Source organism: Schistocerca nitens, chromosome 3 (genome assembly GCF_023898315.1).
Source record: "Schistocerca nitens isolate TAMUIC-IGC-003100 chromosome 3, iqSchNite1.1, whole genome shotgun sequence".
Taxonomy (NCBI): domain Eukaryota; kingdom Metazoa; phylum Arthropoda; class Insecta; order Orthoptera; family Acrididae; genus Schistocerca; species Schistocerca nitens.
The window spans coordinates 655894401-655917006 of NC_064616.1; the positions used below are offsets into that span (position 1 = coordinate 655894401).

At 42.7% G+C, this 22606-nt stretch overlaps 1 protein-coding gene across 2 annotated transcripts in view; it reads left to right on the top strand.

Moving 5' to 3' along the window:
* Nucleotides 1-22606, top strand: part of LOC126248620 (potassium voltage-gated channel subfamily H member 2-like) — a 1319698-nt gene that overhangs the window by 1006708 nt on the left and 290384 nt on the right. For both annotated transcript variants that reach the window (XM_049949785.1, XM_049949783.1), the window contains exon 6: nucleotides 718-835. In XM_049949785.1, the coding sequence (XP_049805742.1) occupies nucleotides 718-835 (118 nt within the window). The remainder of the gene's footprint in view (nucleotides 1-717; nucleotides 836-22606) is intronic.

Here is a 22606-nt window from a genome sequence, read left to right on the forward strand (position 1 = left end):
ATTAATAATACATGTTTCCTTTTCGCTGTCTTTCATTCTGGTACGTCTGATGACGGTTGATGGTCGAGACTTTCGATAAGATTTTACGTAGGATCAGAATTTTCTGAGTATTTCTGAAAAATCTTTTGCGGAGGGCAATTTGTGGAGACTTAAGATATCCCACATATTTCTCCTAATAGATACTCGAGTTGCCTTGAAATTGTATATTCGTTCAATAAAACCCCTTACAGACCACTGTGGACCAAACTTTCCCGTAATTTTGTACTTGTCACTATTAAACCAAAGAGTGTGTGCTTTTCGTTTTACATCACTCTACTGTGGAGTTATCTGAGCAGATCTCGGTGAAGAATTCAGTATAAATTTTCATTACAACTTCTCAACATGTGTCCAACTTGAGGAAAATATTTGCCTTTCGTTTTGTTTTTAGTTTGGTAGAACTGCCTAATTGCTCTAACACAATCACTGTTGCAGACTACTTGATACATATTTTTTACTTCGTCGTCGCTTCGCACAGCCACTAAAGACAATAGCGGTGATGATGTGAGTCTCTCTTCGCCTTTACGCTGCGATTATGGTGGTTGACTATGATTATATTTGTGAGTTTCCCCTTCTTTCAAGAAATTGCTGTTGTGTTAATACCCAGAAGGTACTGGAAGCAAACAGAAAACCCAAAAAGGAAAACCTGTGAGCGTCAACACAATTGATGGTGTGTTGCAGATGTCGGAGGAAGCGGTACCAAGCGTACCGCACGCTACGTCCCTAGACGCCATCTCACGACGCCCTCGCCTGCCGGAGCCGCAGCAGCCACCCGCCAGGAGCGCCACCGTCGCAGGCCGTGAGTGTATATATCGTAGCTGAAACGCAGTTTTTTATGCTAAAAGGAGTAAATACGGTAGAGTGGCCAGACCTGGGCCACATTGCACGAGAACACAATGGGATGCGTGCGTTGGTTTTAATCTGCATGTTATTTTGTACTTGCATTCGTGTGACACCTGTGAGGTTCTACAGTGTAATAGGGACTAAATGACAAGAATTACGTGAAGTAACCAGTTATAATCATCTGACTTGTTGTCTCATTACCAGTGTATCCTGCATGTTGCTGTGTTCAGGATACATCATGAGTAGTGAAAAAATTGCCCACGTCTATTTCCATAAAAAAAAGAAATACCCTCGATAACAGAAGAGATGAAAAATAACATCAGCTGTTCACTGTCATAACAAATTATTATTTGCGCCAATTTCATCAACACAGACCATAAATTCATTTGGCTTACCACTATTGAATGTTCCGTGCTCCCTCAATCCTATCCATCCCCCGAAGCATAAAGAGTCAAGAAAATGTAATAAAAAGTAATGATTGTGCAAAATTAGAAAAACGCTTTGAAAAATTAGTAATAGGATTCTTTAACCAGGTTTTTATAATAGTTAATAGAAATAAAATAGCTCTTTGAAAGGCAAATGTTAATTCAAGTTCCATATGCTTAGTAATTCTTTATATCAGTAGAACAGTAATCGTTACACTGCAAAGAAAAACAAAAAAATGGTTCAAATGGCTCTGAGCACTATGGGACTTAACATCTGTGGTCATCAGTCCCCTAGAACTTAGAACTACTTAAACCTAACTAACCTAAGGACATCACACACATCCATACCCGAGGCAGGATTCGAACCTGCGACCGTAGCAGCAGCGCGGTTCCGGACTGAGCGCCTAGAACCGCTAGACCACCGCGGCCGGCAAAGAAAAACAAAAGATGCAAAAACTCCAGGTCACTAGTCCACACAAACAACATATAGGTATTGTCTTGTCTGAAGCGTGGCCTCGCATCTCATGATAAAATAGCCAACATTTAATCTATTTCTCCCCTGTGTGACAGTTTTAGAAGGATATAACACAAATAGCAGTCTACATCATCATTACTGTTAGACTGCTAATCATATTTTGACACATAAGAGATACAACATACTTAATGATTAATTCGGTGATGGTTTTCTAGAAAGATCAGTTTTTACCCAACGTTCCTGGTGGTGGTGCATGAAGGTCGTGTTTTCTATTTCCTGCATCGCCTACTTTTCTGTCATTTTCTTCTTGTACGTTCCTTCATTGCTTCTGCGCCCAATTGCAGATGTTTTGTTTGTTTCTCTTCTGTTGCCCAAACCTCTTTCACGGTGGACCGGTCCAACTAGGGGCCCTGTAGCATGTTTTTTTCTGACTATTGAGGCAGCAAAAGCTGGAAAATCGTGATGTCTTTGAGGGTAACAACAGATGATTTGGAAAAACCGCTGTGACAAGATCTTTCCGTTCTGCAACTGCTGTCCTTTAGAGGTGAGGTTGAAAGATACTTTTCCGTATTGCAACGCATATTCTTTAAGTCATCGATAGGCAATTCCTTGACAGACCAAAAAGTTAACACATGTGAGTTACTCTGACGAAAAGGCACAAAACCACTTGGTTATAAACTTTGACAAAAAGGAAACTTCTTCAAGCTTCCTTGCAAGGAGGTATGTAATGATTGTGCCTACTTTTCATATCAATCATTCATCACCGAATTTTTACGTTTTACTTGATTCAGATTTTCAGTGTATTGTAATCGTCTTCAGGTTTGTCAACAAACGCAAAGAATGTGCATGTCTACAAGTGAAAGCAGTGAAACATGGTAAGAAGATACCAGTAATACCATCTACTTAAAACATGAAGAAATACGACATGAGAAACAGTTAACTATCTTAGTAGGGAAAAATACCTCAGTTAATAAAATGGGATATAAATCATAAATATCTTAGACAAGAATGGCAGCGTCAGCAAATTTTAAACATGATTAATCTGAAACACAAATAAATGTACTCGACTCATAACTAGTAGGGTAGTCGCGGCGTCAGGACACTTTTGATATCAAATTAATATGTAAATTAATTAAATTGATCAATTAAACACTCCCGCCGCCCGCCAGGCCCACCCCCGCCCCTGGATGACATCACTTATTTTTCTCAGCCTGCACGTGTACCCCAACCCCCTCTTCCCCTACCCCCCTCACCACCAACCTGCCCTATTGGCGGGAATTTCGAATTTTGGTGGGAATTTCTTTGTCCCAGGGAGGTGTGGACAACCCTCCCCCCAACCCACCCACCCACCCCCACCCGGGAATTGACAGGAAATTAAAACTGACGGTATCCTTTCTGGGGCTCGAACCCTGGTCCTTCTGGGCGGAAAGCCCAAGTGTAACCCCCCATTCCTAACACAATTAAACCACCAGAGGCACTTGGTACTGACGGGAAATTAAAAATGGCTGTGCCTTTTCCAGGACTCGAGCCCTGGGACTCCTGGATGGATAGCTCAAGTGCACCCAACTAACACATGGCAATTGTCCAAATGTGGGAGAGGAAGGTTAGGTTAGTGTACTTCATTTATTTTGGTCGGGAAACTGACGCAAAGATCGATACTAATTACATAATTAATCGCAAAGATCAGGCCTCATTACACAACTATCTGCATAGCGCTACACAAGGACGGTGTAAAAATGCAATACACTGCAAAAACTGAAAATACCATACAACTGGTGTTATCCTGATGGAAAAAAATTCGCACCACATACGCTCGATGCTGGCATGTAGATGGTATTTGTTTTAGATATACCTGAAGAGAGAGATGCGGTAAAAATATATCGGTAGAAATTAACGGAGCTTTTATAGTTCGTAATTTTTCTCTGCTCAGTGGTACAGGATAACAATGATAGAATGTTTGGGTGATAGACGTGAATGGATTCTGAGGGGCACGGATGTGCTTCGATGTTGAGTCGTCCTAATTTTCCCAGCAAGAAACACCACAATAACTGTTTGTACTGTCATCGTTCTGAAGGATCAGGATTCATTTTACGCTGACCTTACACATCGTACACTCTCCTACAGCATTAACTCAACTCTGTTTCTAGACAGGTTGCAGAATGTGGTGGAAATTCCTCTCTCCGATTTCTGGGTAAAATTGCTAAAATTGATCTTGCTATCTGGTGCGGTGTGTATTACAGTCCAATCCCAACTGTCCACTGGGAACGTTGTTGAATATTGCGTAATGAATGACTGACATCATTCTGTTGAGATGGAGCGAACCTTGATAGAGCACTGGATATCTGCTGCTTGTCGCTGTGGAACATGGGATTACATGTTAAGGTCATACCTTAATACAGTTGTTTGCAAGCGTTTTCTCATTGCTACAGACTCGTTCTATTTCCATGTGCTACTATACCCTACACATGTTTTTATTTTTATTTTTTTCGCCAATATAATAACAGTACCTCTTTTTATTTATGCTACCCACGCATGTCGTGAACAGCACCTTCTGGCGATGGTCAACAATGGAACAGTAATCATGTACATGACTGCAAAATGGAGGAACAATGCTTTTCGAAAAGGAGCACCGAGACATCCGCTACCCTTTCGATGGGAAGATATTAACTGTACAGGTAATCACCTTCGAACAGTTGCTGGAAGCGCTCTACAATACCGCAAACTCTTCCAGTTTCCATATGTTGCGGTGTCTTCCACATTTTTGACAATCAGAAACATCGCGGCTGCGTTTTATTTCTACCAGCCTGTGGTTTGGTAGCTGTATAGTTTATGCCATGCAGTGTACAGTTTTCTGTGAAAGCCAGAGGATCGAAACGTGTTAATTTCGGTTTAGCAGCAGCTGACAAAGCACTCTTAAGTCATGGTCTAAAAAACAAAGTGTACGGTGGTGTACGCTGATTGGGTGTGTTACAACTGAAAAACACAATGTATTAAACTGCTTATGAAGGAGCAACGTAAGAGCCCTCTCGTGTGATTGGTTGTCTGTTGGATACGGTCATCCTATAGTACAGGTGATGAAACTTTACCGCGGTCTGTGGAAGCGACTTCAGTCACGAACCATCTACTCCAATGAACCAATACCTGTATATTTATTAGGATCGCTTCATATGGTTGTGTGATAGACATGAATACACCCTGAGCGACACAGATCTCCTTCGGACTACCTGTATGTGATTTGGAGATGTATAGCAAAATCTTTGTCCTTCCTCCATAACATGTATGATGTGTAGTCTTCCTAATTTTCCCAACAGGAAACACCACTGTAACCTATCATACTATCTATTCTGCTACCTCGTGTTGCAGGGGAAAGCTTCGTTTGGTGCTGGCCTTACACACTGTACGTGGTTGGCAGAGCTTTGACACCACGTTCCCATTTGCATTGAGTGATCAAACACGCACTTATGTTGCATTTTTTAACTCAGCTCGTCCTGTTTGCCCACACGACGCAGAAGGTCTTAGATATAGCCCTCTCCCACTTCTGCTCAGGTCAGACTTAAATTTGGACGATCACATAGACTAATCTGGAGGAAGGATGGGACAGAGACCTAGGAGCACTTACAAGATGCAGAAGGACTGTCTAAACACAGCGCTGGGGTTCTTGGTGTATGGGATCCTTAGCAGACAGGTTCGAAAGAAAAAAAGAAAAAGGGTGACTCGTTTCGAGATACGAGAGTGGCACGAATATGATTCACCAGTGGCTGTAACCATTAAAAGATGTCTCTACAAGATACAACTTGCGTATGTTGTAGAATGGATAGACTTGATTCCAAATCGCAGACAGCATTTCTACCTGAAAGTGTAATATTACCAGTGACTCACGTGTGTACCTGTAGACTCAAGACCGACGTTTAAGCAGGGTATGTTGTGTATGTTTTGGACTGTAGAATCCCTCTGTGGTCAGCTTCAAATGCCATTTCTCAATAATGTTCCTCGAAAGGAACATCGTGTTCCCTCCATGGATTCCCAGTTGTCCTAGCTGGTCTGTGTAATCTGAAAGCTGGAAAAAAATATTTGCCATGTAAAGTGACTCTCGTGATCAATTTAATTAGTTAATTAATTAGCCTATCATACTTATATCAATCACGTGCCGCCTGGCGGGTGGAAGAGATGGCAAGGGCACTGCGGAATGATTCTTGACAATTGTGTCTTTTTTTTCGTTTTCGCGATATCTTTTAACGAAATTTCAGTCTTCCACATACACAGGGTGAGATAGACTCTCACGATTTGCTTTGTAAACGCTAGTATGATACAGCATTGCACTAGTAAAAGGGGCCCTGTCAGAGTGTACAGAACAGCTACATTCTCTTGGATTACAGCTTCTTTTTGTCAAACGTAAAATAAATGTGTTGTTTTTTTCTTGATATGTGTGCCAATGGCGTGAAAGATTGTCTGAAACGTTTGTAATACTCAGGTGGATGACAGTTTATTTACAGACACTGAACGCGAAAGATCCTCTCAGGTCGTCTCATTTGTTCAACAAGCTGGAAGAATTGGCTTAATATAGATTTTTTTCCCTTGGAGTTCAAATTCTCGTGGTTTGTTTACTCCGATGATGGTTTCAAAATAACGAGTACAGTCTTCAGTGACCAGTAGTTCTCGCACCAAAATGGTCAAAGTTTTCTTTTTCCTGATTTTGCTCAGGGTGGTCATGTCTCTGCTCATCATTTGTGGTCGGTGACGGTACACTTCCCTGGACGTCACAAAATAATGAGATGCGACTGCAGTAAAAACTATACCGATTTTGCTGATAAAACTAAAAGAAAATGGACTTTTTCCTATTTTCGTGGAAAGAGGACATTTATTATGGTCGCAAATGTGTTGTGCATTTTTTAATAGATGCTTGATTATAGATGCGTTGCCGTCAAACACAATTGTTCTCCATCTCAGAATTGTGGGCTGCTGCGAATGAGTGGCCGGGGGGAGCGTGTCTGCATTGGTGGTCACCGGACACAACAACTCTCTGTCCAGGGGGGTGGCGTGTGGGGGCTCTGTCGCTATATTTTAGATGAACAAGTTGCACTTGAGGCGGCCGTCCTTTTATCTACTATTGTTTAGTTGACTATACACGCTACTGTATTGGCATAGGAGCCTCGCCTAAAGGTGGCGGCCAGATGGTGGAAAGCCGAGTGCGGCGAGTGACCGCTTAGGGTGGCAGCAAAGGGCGGACAGTGGCCTGCCCGCGCCACAAGGCGGTCGGCGAAGCAGCTGGCTGTTTGAAGGAGCATGACCCCCCACCCCCCACCCCCACCCCCCGCCATCGTAGATGGACGGTGGGAGGGAGGGGTGGGGGGAGATATGAATGGGACCTCGATTTTCGGCCTATCGAGGAGAACGCACATTCAACTACCGCCCCCCCTGCAGTCCTTTAGGACGACGATTTTCCCCAGTACATGTGCTGCATTATGACCTGTTCATTACGAGTGCTGGTTTTTTATGACAATTTCGAAGTATGATTAGAACTGTGACGCATTTTTTCGCATCAGTTGTGGTAGCGTGTATAGGCTTCGATTACCTGGGCTGCAGGATGGTTTCTGAGCAGGCTCCTGGAACAAACTCTGACATCAAACAGCGACTGATGCTGTATGCTTACATGTAATACACTTTTTAAACTTCTCTCTGCCCAACACCAGCATCTCATCAGTTGAACGTATTCCAAACCAGAAAGAATTAAGATAGTACCTTACTCCCCAGCCTTTTTTTCTGCCAGCTCGTAGGTGTAGGGTAGAGTTTGAGTGTGTGTGTCCGTCGCTAGTTTCGAGTGGTATTGCGAAATTTTTTCACAGCAGGATAACACCAGTTCTGTGGTATCGTCAGTTTTTCCGATGTATAGCGCTTTTGTGCCATCCTTGTGTAGTGCTATGCATATCGTTGCGTAATTAGACCTGATCTTTGTGATTGATTACGTAATTAGGATCGATCTTTGCGTCAGTTTCCCGACCAAAATAAATAAAGTACACTAACTTAAGCTTCCTCTCCTGCATCTGAACAGTTTCCATGTGTTAGGGGGTGCACTTGGGCTTTCCATCCAGTAGCACCAGGGTTCAAGTTCCGGAAAGGATACCAGCAATTTTAATATCCCACCGATTCCCGGGTGGGGGGAGGGGAGGTGGGGTGGGATGTCAGCGCAGCCCTGGGACAAAGGCTGTTGTTGTTGTTGTTGTGGTCTTCAGTCCTGAGACTGGTTTGATGCAGCTCTCCATGCTTCTCTATCCTGTGCAAGCTTCTTCATCTCCCAGTACCTACTGCAACCTACATCCTTCTGAAACTGCTTAGTGTATTGATCTCTTGGTCTCCCTCTATGATTTTTACCCTCCACGCTGCCCTCCAATGCTAAATTTGTGATCCCTTGATGCCTCAAAACATGTCCTACCAACCGATCCCTTCTTCTAGTCAAGTTGTGCCACAAACAAAGGCATTCCAACTAAAATTCGAAATTCCCACCAAAATTCGAAATTCCCGCCAATAGGGTAGGTTCTGGGTAGGGGCGAGGGGGAGGACGGGCTGGGGCATACGTGCAGGCTGAGAAAAATACGTGACGTTATCCAGGTGCGGCGGCGGGCGTTTTAGGGGGTGGGGGTGGGCGGGGGTGATAAATTCATCAATTTTCATATCAATTTGATATTAAAAGTGTCCTGACGCTGCGACTGCCCTACTGCTCTCATACTTTGGCGTCAACGCATACTGCGTTTGTATCTGCTGCAGAGGCAAATGAAAAGGCTTCAGTGCTAGGCACAGCACGCTGCAGACACATGTTCACAATTGTCTGGGACAAAGCAGGAACATGAACATGAAACCCAGCATTGTTGTTGTGGTCTTCAGTCCTGAGACTGGTTTCATGCAGCTCTCCATGCTACTCTATCCTGTGCAAGCTTCTTCATCCCTCAGTACTTACTGCAACCTACATCCTTCTGAATCTGCTTAGTGTACTCATCTCTAGGTCTCCCTCTACGATTTTTACCCTCGACGCTGCCCTCCAATGCTAAATTTGTGATCCCTTGATGCCTCAGAACATGTCCTACCAACCGGTCCCTTCTTCTTGTCAAGTTGTGCCACAAACTCCTTTTCCCCCCAATTCTATTTAATACTTCCCTCATTAGTTATGTGATCTACCCATCTAATCTTCAGCATTCTTCTGTAGCACCACGTTTCGAAAGCTTCTATTCTCTTCTTGTCCAAACTATTTATCGTCCATGTTTCACTTCCATACATGGCTACACTCCATACAAATACTTTCAGAAACGACTTCCTGACACTTAACTCTATACTGGATGTTAACAAATTTCTCTTCTTCAGAAACGCTTTCTTTGCCATTGCCAGTCTACATTTTATATCCTCTCTACTTCGACCATCATCAGTTATTTTGCTTCCCAAATAGCAAAATTCCTTTACTACTTTAAATGTCTCATTTCCTAATCTAATTCCCTCAGCATCACCCGACTTAATTCGACTACATTCCATTATCCTCGTTTTGCTTTTGTTGATGTTCATCTTATATCCTCCTTTCAAGACACTGTCCATTCCGTTCAACTGCTCTTCCAGGTCATTTGCTGTCTCTGACAGAATTACAATGTCATCGGAGAACATCAAAGTTTTTATTTATTCTCCATGGATTTTAATACCTACTCCGAATTTTTCTTTTGTTCCCTTTACTGCTTGCTCAATATACAGATTGAATAACATCGGGGAGAGGCTACAACCCTGTCTTACTCCTTTCCCAACCACTGCTTCCCTTTCATGTCCCTCGACTCTTATAACTGCCATCTGGTTTCTGTACAAATTGTAAATAGCCTTTCGCTCCCTGTATTTTACCCCTGCCCCCTTATAATTTGAAAGAGAGTATTCGAGTCAACATTTCAAAAGCTTTTTCTAAGTCTACAAATGCTAGAAACGTAGGTTTGACTTTCCTTAATCTTTCTTCTAAGATACGTCGTAAGGTCAGTATTGCCTCACGTGTTCCAATATTTCTACGGAATCCAAACTGATCTTGCCCAAGGTCGGCTTCTACTAGTTTTTCCATTCGTCTGTAAAGAATTCGCGTTAGTATTTTGCATCTTTGCCTTATTAAACTGATTGTTCGGTAATTTTCACATCTGTCAACACCTGCTTTCTTTGGGGTTAGAATTATTATATTCTTCTTGAAGTCTGAGGGTATTTCGCCTGTCTCATACATCTTGCTCACCAGATGGTAGAGTTTTGCCAGGACTGGCTCTCCCAAGGCTGTCAGTAGTTCTAATGGAATGTTGTCTACTCCAGGGGCCTTGTTTCGACTCAGGTCTTTCAATGCTCTGTGAAACTCTTCATGCAGTATTGTATCTCCCATTTCGTCTTCATCTACATTCTCTTCCATTTCCATAGTATTGTCCTCAAGTACGTCGCCCTTGTATAGACCCATAGACCCTCTGTATACTCCTTCCACCTTTCTGCTTTCCCTTCTTTGCTTAGAAGTGGGTTTCCATCTGAGCTCTTGATATTCATACAAGTGGTTCTCTTTTCTCCAAAGGTCTCTGTAATTTTCCTGTAGGCGGTATCTATCTTTCCCCTAGTGAGATAAGCCTCTACATCCTTACATTTGTCGTCTAGCCTGCTTAGCCATTTTGCACTTCCTGTCGATCTGATTTTTGAGACGTTTGTATTCCTTTTTGCCTGCTTCATTTACTGCATTTCCTCCTTTCATCAATTAAATTCAATGTATCTTCTGGTACCCAAGGATTTCTATTAGCCCTCGTCTTTTCACCTCAGAGCTACCCATTCTTCTTCTACTGTATTTCTTTCCCCCATTTGTGACAATTGTTCCCTAATGCTCTCCCTGAAACTCTGTACAACCTCTGGTTTAATCAGTTTATCCAGGTCCCATCTCCTTAAATTCCCACCTTTTTGCAGTTTCTTCAGTTTTAATCTACAGTTCATAACTAATAGAGTGTGGTCAGAGTCCACATCTGCCCCTGGAAATGTCTTAAAATTTAATACCTGGTTCTTAAATCTCTGTCTTACCATTATATAATCTATCTGATACCTTCTAGTATTTCCAGGATTCTTCCATGTGTTCAACCTTCTTTTATGATTCTTGAACCAAGTGTTAGCTATGGTTAACTTAAGCTCTGTGCAAAATTCTACCAGACGGCTTCTTCTTTCATTTCTATCCCTCAATCCATATTCACCTACTATGTTTCCTTGTCTCCCTTTTCCTACTCTCGAATTCCAGTCATCCATCACTATTAAACTTTCGTCTCCCTTCACTACCTGAATAATTTATTTTATCTCATCATACATTTCATCAATTTCTTCATCATCTGCAGAGCTAGTTGGCACATAAACTTGTACTACTCTAGTAGGTGTGGGCTTCGTGTCTATCTTGGCCACAATAGTGCGTTCACTATGCTGTTTGTAGTAGCTTACCCGCACTCCTATTTTTTATTCATTATTAAAACTACTCCTGCATTACCCCCATTTGATTTTGTATTTATAACCCTGTATTCACCTGACCAGAAGTCTTGTTCCTCCTGCCACCGAACTTCACTAATTCCCACTATATATAACTTTAAACTATCCATTTCCCGTTTTAAGTTTTCTAACCTACCTGCCCGATTAAGGGAGCTGACATTCCACGCTGCGATCCGCAGAACGCCAGTTTTCTTTCTCCTGATAACGACGTCCTCTTGAGTAGTCCCCGCCCGGAGATCCGAAAGGGGGACTATTGTACCTCCGGAATATTTTACCCAAGAGGACACCATTATTATTTAACCATACAGTATAGCTGCATGCCCTCGGGAACAATTGCGGCTGTAGTTTCCCCTTGCTTTCAGCATTACCAGATGTTAACATCAATTGATAGTGTAATATAATATAGGAATTCGCCAATGTAGAGCGCTTCTCCTGAACAACGACTTAACTGAAATCCAAAGCAGACAGTCATTCTTACATATTACACCGTCATGTCATATATTATGAAACCACAATATTTCGTTTATATATGACTGAAATTTAGTTTATCTATGAGCGTTTTAAATGAATATGAAAGAATATTTGAAACGTTTTATGCTCTGTATCTCGATGTCAGCATATTTCATTTAAGTCGTTGTTCCAAAGAACACCTTAAAAGTCTATGGTGAAACTTAATTCTTATGATTAATTAAAATAAATGTTGTAAGAAATATATCTGTGGCATACTAAGTGAAATATAAAATGCATTGAAAAAAGCATAAGAGACATCAATGAGTTAGGTTCAGCACGTGCACTAGCCAGATAAAACCAAGATTAGGAGGGTATTGTAATACTTTGCTGCCAGTTATTCAAAACAAAAGGGCTCCACTTACACCTCATATGGATGTAGTGAGTTTTTCTCAAATGCTATACAGTGTGAGTTAACTGAAGTGTTTGATTCACTCTGAAGAGGTTGGCCCGTTTAGTAAGTCACTGTCTACAGAGGGCCACCGACAAGCGACAGATACCTGAGGACAGTTGAGCAAAGGCTTATAGGCATTTATGTTAGAAAAAGCGAGTTTTTTTGTAGCGTTGCAGCCTTCTTGACAGTTTAGAACGCAGACAAACACTTAAAGGAATTATTAAAGGAGTGCACGAGAGAATTTGGTTAGCAGCTGGTACTGGAAAGTGCCACTACGAAAAATTCCTGAGAATGATGCTTAAGTTCCTATGTCACTTTTCGACTCACAAGACCGGAAATTTTGTCGCCCCGTACGAAGACTTGGAGGGGTGATTATGTAGCGTCAATCGTTCATTGGATGAAATTGCAAAATGAGCCCACCCATGACAAATACGATAAACTTGGAGAAGATGTGATTTGCTTGCTACTTGGCAAAAACTGCTTTAATTTGCCTTCTGGAAGCCTATTGTCGACTCAGTTTTCAGACTGAGTCAGATCCCTGCATTCATTCCGATGCTTATCCTCACTTTGTGACTTTCTCATTTCCACTCCAATTGGATAAACTTTCGTGCGGTTTTATGCGTAATCATTTAAGCATGGGATTGTGTACCCGCCGTCTGATAATACGCTGATGTCGCCGTTGCAAGATAATCACGAGATGCAAAAGACGTCATGCACAGAAAATAAAATCACATCGGTTGTCAAGCTGGCCTGTACCTGGAGGGATTAGGCTGGCTGAAAATCAGCGGAAGTAGGAAGGAGTTAATGTGGCCCTGATTGCCACCTCAGAGCTGTAGGACCCAGGAAGTAATTTATTGGTTGGCTAGTTGGGAATTGTTGTTGTTGTTGATGTTGTTGTGGTCTTCAGTTCTGAGACTGGTTTGATGCAGCTCTCCATACTACTCTATCCTGTGCAATCTTCTTCATCTCCCAGTATCTACTGCAACCTACATCCTTCTGAATCAGCTTAGTGTATTCATCTCTTGGTCTCCCCCTACGATTTTTACGCTCCACACTGCCCTCCAGTACTAAATTGGGGATGCCTTGATGCCTCAGAATATGCCCTACCAACCGATCCCTTCTTCTAGTCAAGTTGTGCCACAAATTTCTCTTATCTCCAATTCTATTCAATACCTCCTCATTAGTTATGTTCAAAAATGGTTCAAATGGCTCTGAGCACTATGGGACTCAACATCTTAGGTCATAAGTCCCCTAGAACTTAGAACTACTTAAACCTAACTAACCTAAGGACATCACACACACCCATGCCCGAGGCAGGATTCGAACCTGCGACCGTAGCAGTCCCGCGGTTCCGGACTGCAGCGCCAGAACCGCACGGCCACCGCGGCCGGCCATTAGTTATGTGATCTACCCATCTAATCTTCAGCATTTTTCTGTAGCACTGCATTTCGAAAGCTTCTATTCTCTTCTTGTCTAAACTATTCATCGTCCACGTTTCACTTCCATACATGGCTATGTGGGCTACTGTCTGTAAGACCCCACAACGTAGGGGTGAGCTGTCGGGTAGGGCCGGTGTGGAGGGGACATAGTGAGGAACTAGGAGAAACGCTATGCAGCAGCAGTCTTACTGATAGTGCGACGTTTATTAGAGAGGCCAGTAGCCCTCCAGATATTGTTCCATTTTCGAGTGAAGAGAGAGCTCATTAGCACGGGCAGATGCACACCTATGATAGTCATAACGAATGCTGGGCAAGTAATAATTTCTCTAACTAAAAAGTGGACCGTTTCATTCCCTGAAACACCCACATCACTTGAGAACCAGAGGAAGACAAAGGAGCAGGTATTAAAACTAATAACGGAGAGAAACTCATGAATAGCAGATATCAGACGGTGAGAAGAATAACATGGACGAATAGCCTGGAGAATGCTCACTAGGTCACTACGCCGGCCGGGGTGGCCGTTAGGTTCTAGACGCTACAGTCTGGAACCGCGCGACCGCTACGGTCGCAGGTTCGAATCCTGCCTCGGGCATGGATGTCTGTGATGTCCTTAGGTTAGTTAGGTTTAAATAGTTCTAAGTTCTAGGGGACTGATGACCTCAGATGTTAAGTCCCATAGTGCTCAGAGCCATTTGAACCATTTGAACTAGGTCACTACAAGTTAAAGTGCCGTCGAGAGAGATCTGTATCGTAAAATGTAAGGTTCTGTTCATGGCTATCAACTCCGCCATAAAAATACTACAAGTTCCCAGCTGCAAATATTGTTCCTGACCGGTTGGAGATGTAAAATCATATCCTGCCCTGCTCGTGATTTTAGAGCCATCAGCTTAAATAACAGTAGCACAGGGATATTCCTGAAGAATTAAGAGAAAGGGACGCTGAGAGGACTTGGGGATGACTGAAACTTAAGGTCTTTGAAATAGATTGGTCCTAATTCGTGATATGGGTACTAACCAAGGGGTGGTGCGCAGGAAACAATGGGAGTACATTCTAAAGAGGTTAGGCAGAAGTCCCGCCATCTGTGGGTGGGTGCCAGGGTGTCGATGCCCCTTGTGTGCAAAAAGAATATGGTAAGCAGGACGATTTGGAAACTGTTGGATGATGACTGCGTAAGTCAGCAAGAGTTGGTACCATCTGAACTGCAAAGGAAGATCCGTCCCTCAGCAAGGAGACTGTCTAAACGAACTAATCCAGAATGTGCCAGTGGACCGTCTTTCTCTACGATGGCAGGCTGGGTTCCTTCAACTTCAAATCTGTAGGTGTCGCTCAGTCTTAAACCTGACAACCATAGTCCAATTGAGATGCGACCATGGCCCGATAAGTATGCAGGGGAGTGTTGCACTCCATTCCACAAAAAAGCAGAGAGTGTTGAGCTTTGACGTGCAGCTAGTCCTTAGTTGCGGAATATGGGATAGCCATGCCAGCTTTTTGTCGAAAAGTAGTCACAACACAAATAGGGACTGGATTAAGGTGGTCATCTCAAGATCTGGAAGTACCCGGCGAGGGGATAAATAAACGTAACAGACGATGACTGCAGGCGTGTCTGCATTTACACTACAATTGCAGCTTGGTATAGAGGGTAATCCACTCACTAACGACGTCTTTGTGAACCACTGTATAGACTCTCCAGTTTCTCTGTTTGGGCCAGTATAGTTCCAACAGAATCCACTATAATCTCCAAGAGTTGGAGAATGGTAATCAGTAAAGTGTGTGTCTCGGTGAGCATCGCAGATTGCAGCTCATCAGTAAAGTGTGCGTCAGCAGCACAGATTGCTGATCAAGTGGAAATTAACTGTTGTTGTTCTGGTAGGTGAAAGTAATATCCGCTACAGTTCCAGTTGATAATCGTTGTGAGGGTGTCCTGAATAGGCGTGAAGGGGCTACGGCAACGGGTCGCACCCCAGGACCACTGTCTGTCACTGTTCAGGGTAGAACAACATCAGTTGAACAATATCAGTTCGGAGTCTTATGGCATGCTGACATCTGGCACCTCCAGGATGACCAAAGTAACCTTCCTGAGATGTCTTCTTTTTTATCTTTCACTACTTCAGACGGTCGAGCTCCTTGTGAGGGATTATCTACTGTGCCTGTTGAACGGATGAGGAGTTGACTGGGTAGGAATCACAGTTTGTGGCTCTTTTAACCACTAGCGAGGTGTCGTGTCTCTGATCTGTGTATTTACAGGGAGAGGATTCCCGAGAAGATGCCCTGTCACGTGTAGAAGCCGGAGTGGAGTCTACTTCTCCTGCTGTTTGTGAGAAGTGGTGCCCGAAGATGGTGTCACAGGAACCATGAGAGGGGAGCGCCTACCGTTGTTGACTACCTGGCCACAGTAGTTGCAGAAGTGGATATCATGGAGACTGGACACAAACGATCGTGTTTATTTCTAAGCTCCAAAATATGACAAGCGACCTGTGACCTAAAGTTCCTGGATTTGGAATTCCTTCATCAGGCAGCACACTTCGGGGGTTGCAGACGGTGGTCATTCCGGCAGATGACACAGAAAGATGGTGGCGCACATGATGTATTTTAGTGAAGTGGCCAGCCACAGTATCCAAACATCGGGCCATGTGAACACCAGGAAGACATGTCTGAAATACTGGCATTTAAAGCACTACATCGGGAGGTGGGAATTACGGCATCACATCACAGTGGTAAACCATGATTCTGACCTTCTGTGGAAGCAAATACTGCTAGAAAGCGAGGAAGAATGAAACTTGTCTGGTGGACCTCGACGTACATAATGTATGAAGTTTAGCCCTCTCCTCTCAGAGCGTTAAAGTTGTTCTTCATCCGTCTGCAGCAACAACTTGCAGTAAAAAACAGATTCTTGTAACATTTTGAGGTTCTTATGGGATTTTATGGCAGCAGGTACTGGGTAATTGTGATTACCCACAGAGGTCCAGTGTGGGCTGTAATTATCGTAAACATAGTAGATATTCTAATGCGTTAATGCAGAACTGATTTACGCTAGAAAAAAAATAGTTCCAATTTTGACCACCAGATGCAAATCTGGCTCTGTGAATGTAAAAAATACATATAGAAATGTTCCCATATGTAGTTGGTTAGGAATGGGACATGAGCAGAAAAGGTCAAACGAGAGAGAAAGGCATAATGGTGATTTAATTATTAACCGCCTCTAACACAGTTGTTTAGTATGAGCACTGGAGAGGTCGAGGAGATGCTGCGTCCGTAAAACGACATGATCAACAGTTGCTTGCAGCAGTTCTGGTGGGATCTAAGCATCGTGTTCCTGTATACTGGCCTTCAGTTCATGTAGAGACCGAACGTGTCCCTGGTAAACGCGTTCTTTTAGATGTCCCTGGAACCAAAAGTCACATGGGTTTAGATCAGGTGATCTTGCAGGTCATGCATCTGGAAAACCACTGGAAATAAGCCTTTCGTGGAAGGTTGCATTAAGCAGATCTTTCACTGGGCGAGCGACATGAGGTGTTGCCACATCTTGCACGAAAACAGAGGTTTCCACACAGTTTCATTCTTAATAAACAGGAATCACATGCTGTACAAGGTCTCGATAACGTGCAGACGTCACGGTACGCCTTGTACCTGACAGGTTCTCAGGAAAGAAGAACGGACCAAGAATAAAGGAGCTTATGAATCGATATCACACAGTGACATACGGCGAGTGCAGTGGCTCACTGTGCACAACACACAGTTTAACACTGCTCCTAATTCGGCAGTTCTGTGTATTCAGTGCACCCTGTACCGTAAAATGTGCCTCTTTACTCTACGTACCTCCTCACTACATACAATATTGACAGCCCGCATGTCATCAACTTCGATCTGTGCCAGAATACAAAGACAAAATTCGGAACACTGCTGCGGAGCATTCGGTTTCAGTTGCTGTACCGTTTGGATCATGTACGTGTACCAGTGTAAAATAGACCGCGAAACCTTCCGTACTGTTGATCATGGGATGGACAATTCTGGTGACACTGCACGAACACTAGCACTTCCCGAGGTACGTGCAGCATGGTCAGTTACAGCAGGGCACCATTGTCAGTAACTTCCATCGGAATAGGACGTCTTCCTCTTCCAGGTGCCACACCAAGCTCACCCGCGTTTTCGAATCTCATTGTCATCTTTTATAAACGATTTATCGACATCGGGCCTCTCCTCAGACCTTTCCGTCGGGAATATTCTCTCAATGCAACACTGTAGTTGCTGCCGTTCACATAAAAGAGTAACATTAACAGCACACGATCTCTCTTCTCGATAGCCATACTGTTCGCACGGGTTACGGCTTTTCAGACGACAGCGTGGATGTCGTACCTACAAACTGTCTACAGCGCCAGATTTACACCTGGTGGCCACTATTGGAACAATTTGTGTTCCAGCGTAAATCTGTTCAGCATTACCGCAATACCGTATCTATCAAATTTCACTGGCATATGATAATTATAGCGTACATTGGACCTCCGTGAGCTGCCGCTCTTTAATTTTAACCACCTGGTACATCACCAAGTTCTTTACGAGAGAGTAACGCCCAGGACTGTGTGGGATTTTCTGCCTTAAGATGGAACCACTTCGCAATTTACTGACGGAAAAGAAGGACTCTCCATCAGTTCGTGTACAAACAAAGAACTAATGGGAATAAATGACAAAAAATAAACACACATACAGTCGTCCTTATAATTTTATTTTATTTTGTCGCTACCAGTTTCGACGCTTCATTGCGTCATCTTCAGGCTGTTTTGATGCGGTACAGGTTGATACGATCCCCATGCATAACCCATCAGTTGCCAGCATGACTGGATTCGCAGATAATGTGTCAGCACTCCAACCATCAACTGTTTTGATTTGATGAGTCCCGATTTCAGTTGGAAAGTGCTGATGGTAGGATTCGAGTCGTTCGCAAACCCTAGCAAGCCATGGACCCAAGTTGTCAACAAGGCACTGTACTACCTGGTGGTGACTCCATAATGTTTTTACAGGGAATGGACTGGGTCCTTTGGTCCATCGGCTACTTGCAGCTATTCATCTACTTCATGTTACCAAACAACGATGGAACTCTTATGGATAACAATGCGCCATGTCACCGGGCCACAATTCTTTGCGATTGGTCTGAATAACATTCTGGACAGTTCGAGCGAATGATTTGACCATACAAATCGCCCGTCATTAATCCTTCACTTCGTGCACAAACTCCTGCACCGGCAACGCTTTCGCAGTTACGGACAGTTATAGAGGCAGCATGTCTCAATATTTCTGCAGGGGACTTCCAACGACTTCTTGAATTCATTCCACGTCGAGTTGCAGAAGGTATAACACGATATTAGGAGGTATCCCATGAATTTTGTTACCTTAGTGTACAGATGAGTCTGAGGAAGTTGGGTAGATATCACGTTATTCTCGACCGGGTGTTTTAGACCCCACTTTCTGAAATGGCCAATATCGATTTTAGTAGTATATATTTCTGCTCCTGTGACAATCATACTCATCACTTAGGTGCCTGAATATATTTTTTAAGGGCAAGGAATCGAGTAACATGTATTTTTAGGTGGCCTGGCTGCTATTTATTAAGGAAAATAAGTTATTTTTTATTTTAAATAAAAATATGAACCAAAGTGGAATATAGGAGTTTATTTAGAAAGTGGTATTTACACTTCAATATATAATTATGTTTGCGCTACTTTATTGCAGAAGCAAACTCTGTTATGGGAATCTGTGTGTAAAACTAATATACTTCTTTCTCAGTGTGCCTTGTACATTGTGCATCACATTCGCAATTCTCTGTCCATGTCAAATAGTGGAATTTAGATTTACATCTGCTAGTAGAACATGCTGTACATCTCCACTGTATTAGTAATTCAGAAGGCATTTTGTTAAGACACGTCTTTGACTCACTATCTGCATCTTTGCACCGCCCATAATCTATCAGCTGAAGGCGTGTGTCAGGAAAATAGCATTCTGATAGGATTAAGCATTCCCCTAAAACAAAAAGGCATCTTCGGATATGTCAATTTCTTATTGAAAAGTATGAATGTAGTAGCTCTAATAGGTGTTTTACTTGCATAATGAATAACGAAGCCCATGAAATGTCCTAGACTTCGATGATGGACGCGTGGTGCAGTACGTATTAGACCGCAGTCTCTGTAAGAATGTATGATTGAAAAAATGGTCTCTATCATGGAAACCATGGATTTCCGGACATAAGTTCATTAGACCTTTTTTGTTCCGTATTCTCTTCGACCAATCCCTAGAGTTTGTACACGGTGGAAAAAATAACCCTGTATAGTTCACAGTATCGTTCCCATCAATGTCCTTATATTCCTGAGATTACCTGTACATGGTTCGTCAAGAGCTAATGTTGAGCTCTAGCTGCAAGTCACAAATCTGGTCCTACAGTCGGTAATTTCGTTTTTTTTTTTTCAGTAAACTACAGTGCGCTCTGGATCTAATGGACGAACAAAGCGGTCTCAGTTTCTCAAGATCTGTTTGCGGAATCCATGTTGATTTTTGTAAAGGAGGTTTTCGTTCTCCAAAAACATTATAATGCGTGAGCATTACATGCTCCACAATTCTACAACTTATTAAAGTTAGCTTTATAGGCCTATAATAATATACACTTGTTCTACGACTCTCCTTGCAAATGGGAATAGTCATTGCTTTTTTGTTGTTCAGCGACCCACGATTAACATCACGTAAGTACGTACTGCTTTTCGCAAGTGATGCAGCTGTCCATGAGAAATTCTATTTGGCAAAAATTACAGACATATCAGTGGCGGATCCAGGGTACAGTTGTGTGGCGTGGAGAGGGGAGGTGCCAACCTCCACCCACACCCATGCAAATGTTTCTTGTGGTCCCAGAAACATTCCCGATTAAATTCGGTCGATTTTTAATAACCGTATAACAACCTCGGTTTTAATTTTTATGGACAGTGGCTTTAGCTGTTTTGGGAATCGTTTCTTATACAAATGCTGCTGCTCAACAATGTTTAACACAATGGTGAGGGGTTTTTGCAGTAATCAGTGTCAACATATTTTACGGTAGTTGAGCGGTATATTCTGGTTAGACACAATGTGAGACTGACGCTTCTTTCGTCTTACACTTCTAATTTCGATTTATTTCAATGCAGGCAAATATTTTATTGTATCGTCATACGCTGTAACAATAGTTAGCACACACAATCCTCACTGTGGCCGCCGCGGTTGACGCAAACGCATATTTTCGGCACTCCATAAAGCTTTTGAACACTCGTGAGTAATATCACTTGTCACGATTCTGTATGTTTTACTGAGACTCAGTCCGTGGCGGTGGGACACTCTCAGCCGATCAGTCAACATGGGATACTTTTTCCCTCTTTGACAACCACGATATACTCACTGACCGACGGCTATACCCAGACTATTATCACATGCACTCATTTAATGTTCGCGGCGCGTGACAATCGATTCTGCATACCATCGACCTGTGTGGGGCATAATGTGATCGTTCGCCCCTTACATCACCCACACTTAACGTGCGACAGATGCCTACAATTTTAATAATAACAACAGAACATGTAAAATGTTGTAATATAATTATTATTAACATTATTTTTATTATTATACGTTCACATTAGTACTTAGTGCATCGCTGTAGCATAACGTCCATTAAATTATAGTCCAGTGAAACACAGCTTTTGGAATGCAGTCGTCCAAAAACTTGAGAAGAACACGTGGCAGCGTAGTTTTCATCACCCTTCCTACTGACATAAAAAGCATTCACGTTAGTGAGTTCTTCAGAGGCACAGCCTGCCCTGAACTGACATGTAATGTTCCTTAGCTGAGAAGAGCATTAATAAAATTAGCTGCACTACACATGTCAACAGGATGTACAGATTTATTTAAATGTATTGTATTGTTGAAGTGAGCTTTTTTTACCATACCTGGTTGTAACCACTAAACGAAAAATGTCGTTGTATTGAAACAGCTGTTATACGTGAATTGTCACTCTGTGCACACATATTTGCTACCAACTCCGTCTCAACATACAGTTCCAGAAAGTCAGACATACTAAAGGCACACATTTCATGTGACATTAAACAGCTTGTATAAGAACACATTGTGGTTAATAGCCTTGAATGCTTGCTCAAATACTATGAAGATTATCACTTTTGGACTATGAAGGATCGCGGTTATGACTGCACAGCACGCCACATGCCGAAAGGAAAATTTCTTTCTCACTTAAAATTTCGAAATTTTCGTGATTTAATCCACTAATGACCGTAAACTTTAGCCGATAATTTATAATTTCCAAAGAACCACTGTTATACAGTTTTAACGAAAATGCCTAGAGCTCCGGGCTACGTGACCTCACCGACCATGGATTTCTCGCGACTCAAGCGCAAATTCCTCTCCCAACAACCGAAAGATCTCTTCTCTGGTTGGTCGTATAGCACAGTAGACAATAAGCTTCATACTTCGATTCACATAACCCGTTATCCTCTGTCTTTGGACCAATCCCTGATCAGAAATCAGATTACAAAAGGTTCAAAGGTGTATGAAATCTTATGGGACTTAACTGCTAAGGTCATCAGTCCCTAAGCTTACACACTACTTAATCTAAATTATCCTAAGGACAAACACACACACCCATGCCCGAGGGAGGACTCGAACCTCCGCTGGGATCAGCCGCACAAACTATGACTGCAGTGCCGGAGACCGCTCGGCTAATCCCGCGTGGCATCAGTTTACATGAAATTACAAAAGACACTTCCTAAAAAAGCGAATAAAAACAAATTAACATCATATTTAATCGTGTGATGGACTGAAGTTAGTTTTTCATTCCTAAAATACCGAAAAGTGGATGCTTTACAGATTTTCCGTCGTGTATGCGACACTTCACGGCTGTGCAATCAAATTCCCACGCTCACGCACACTCAGTTACTGACAATCTTCGTTGATACTTCGCATACACGCC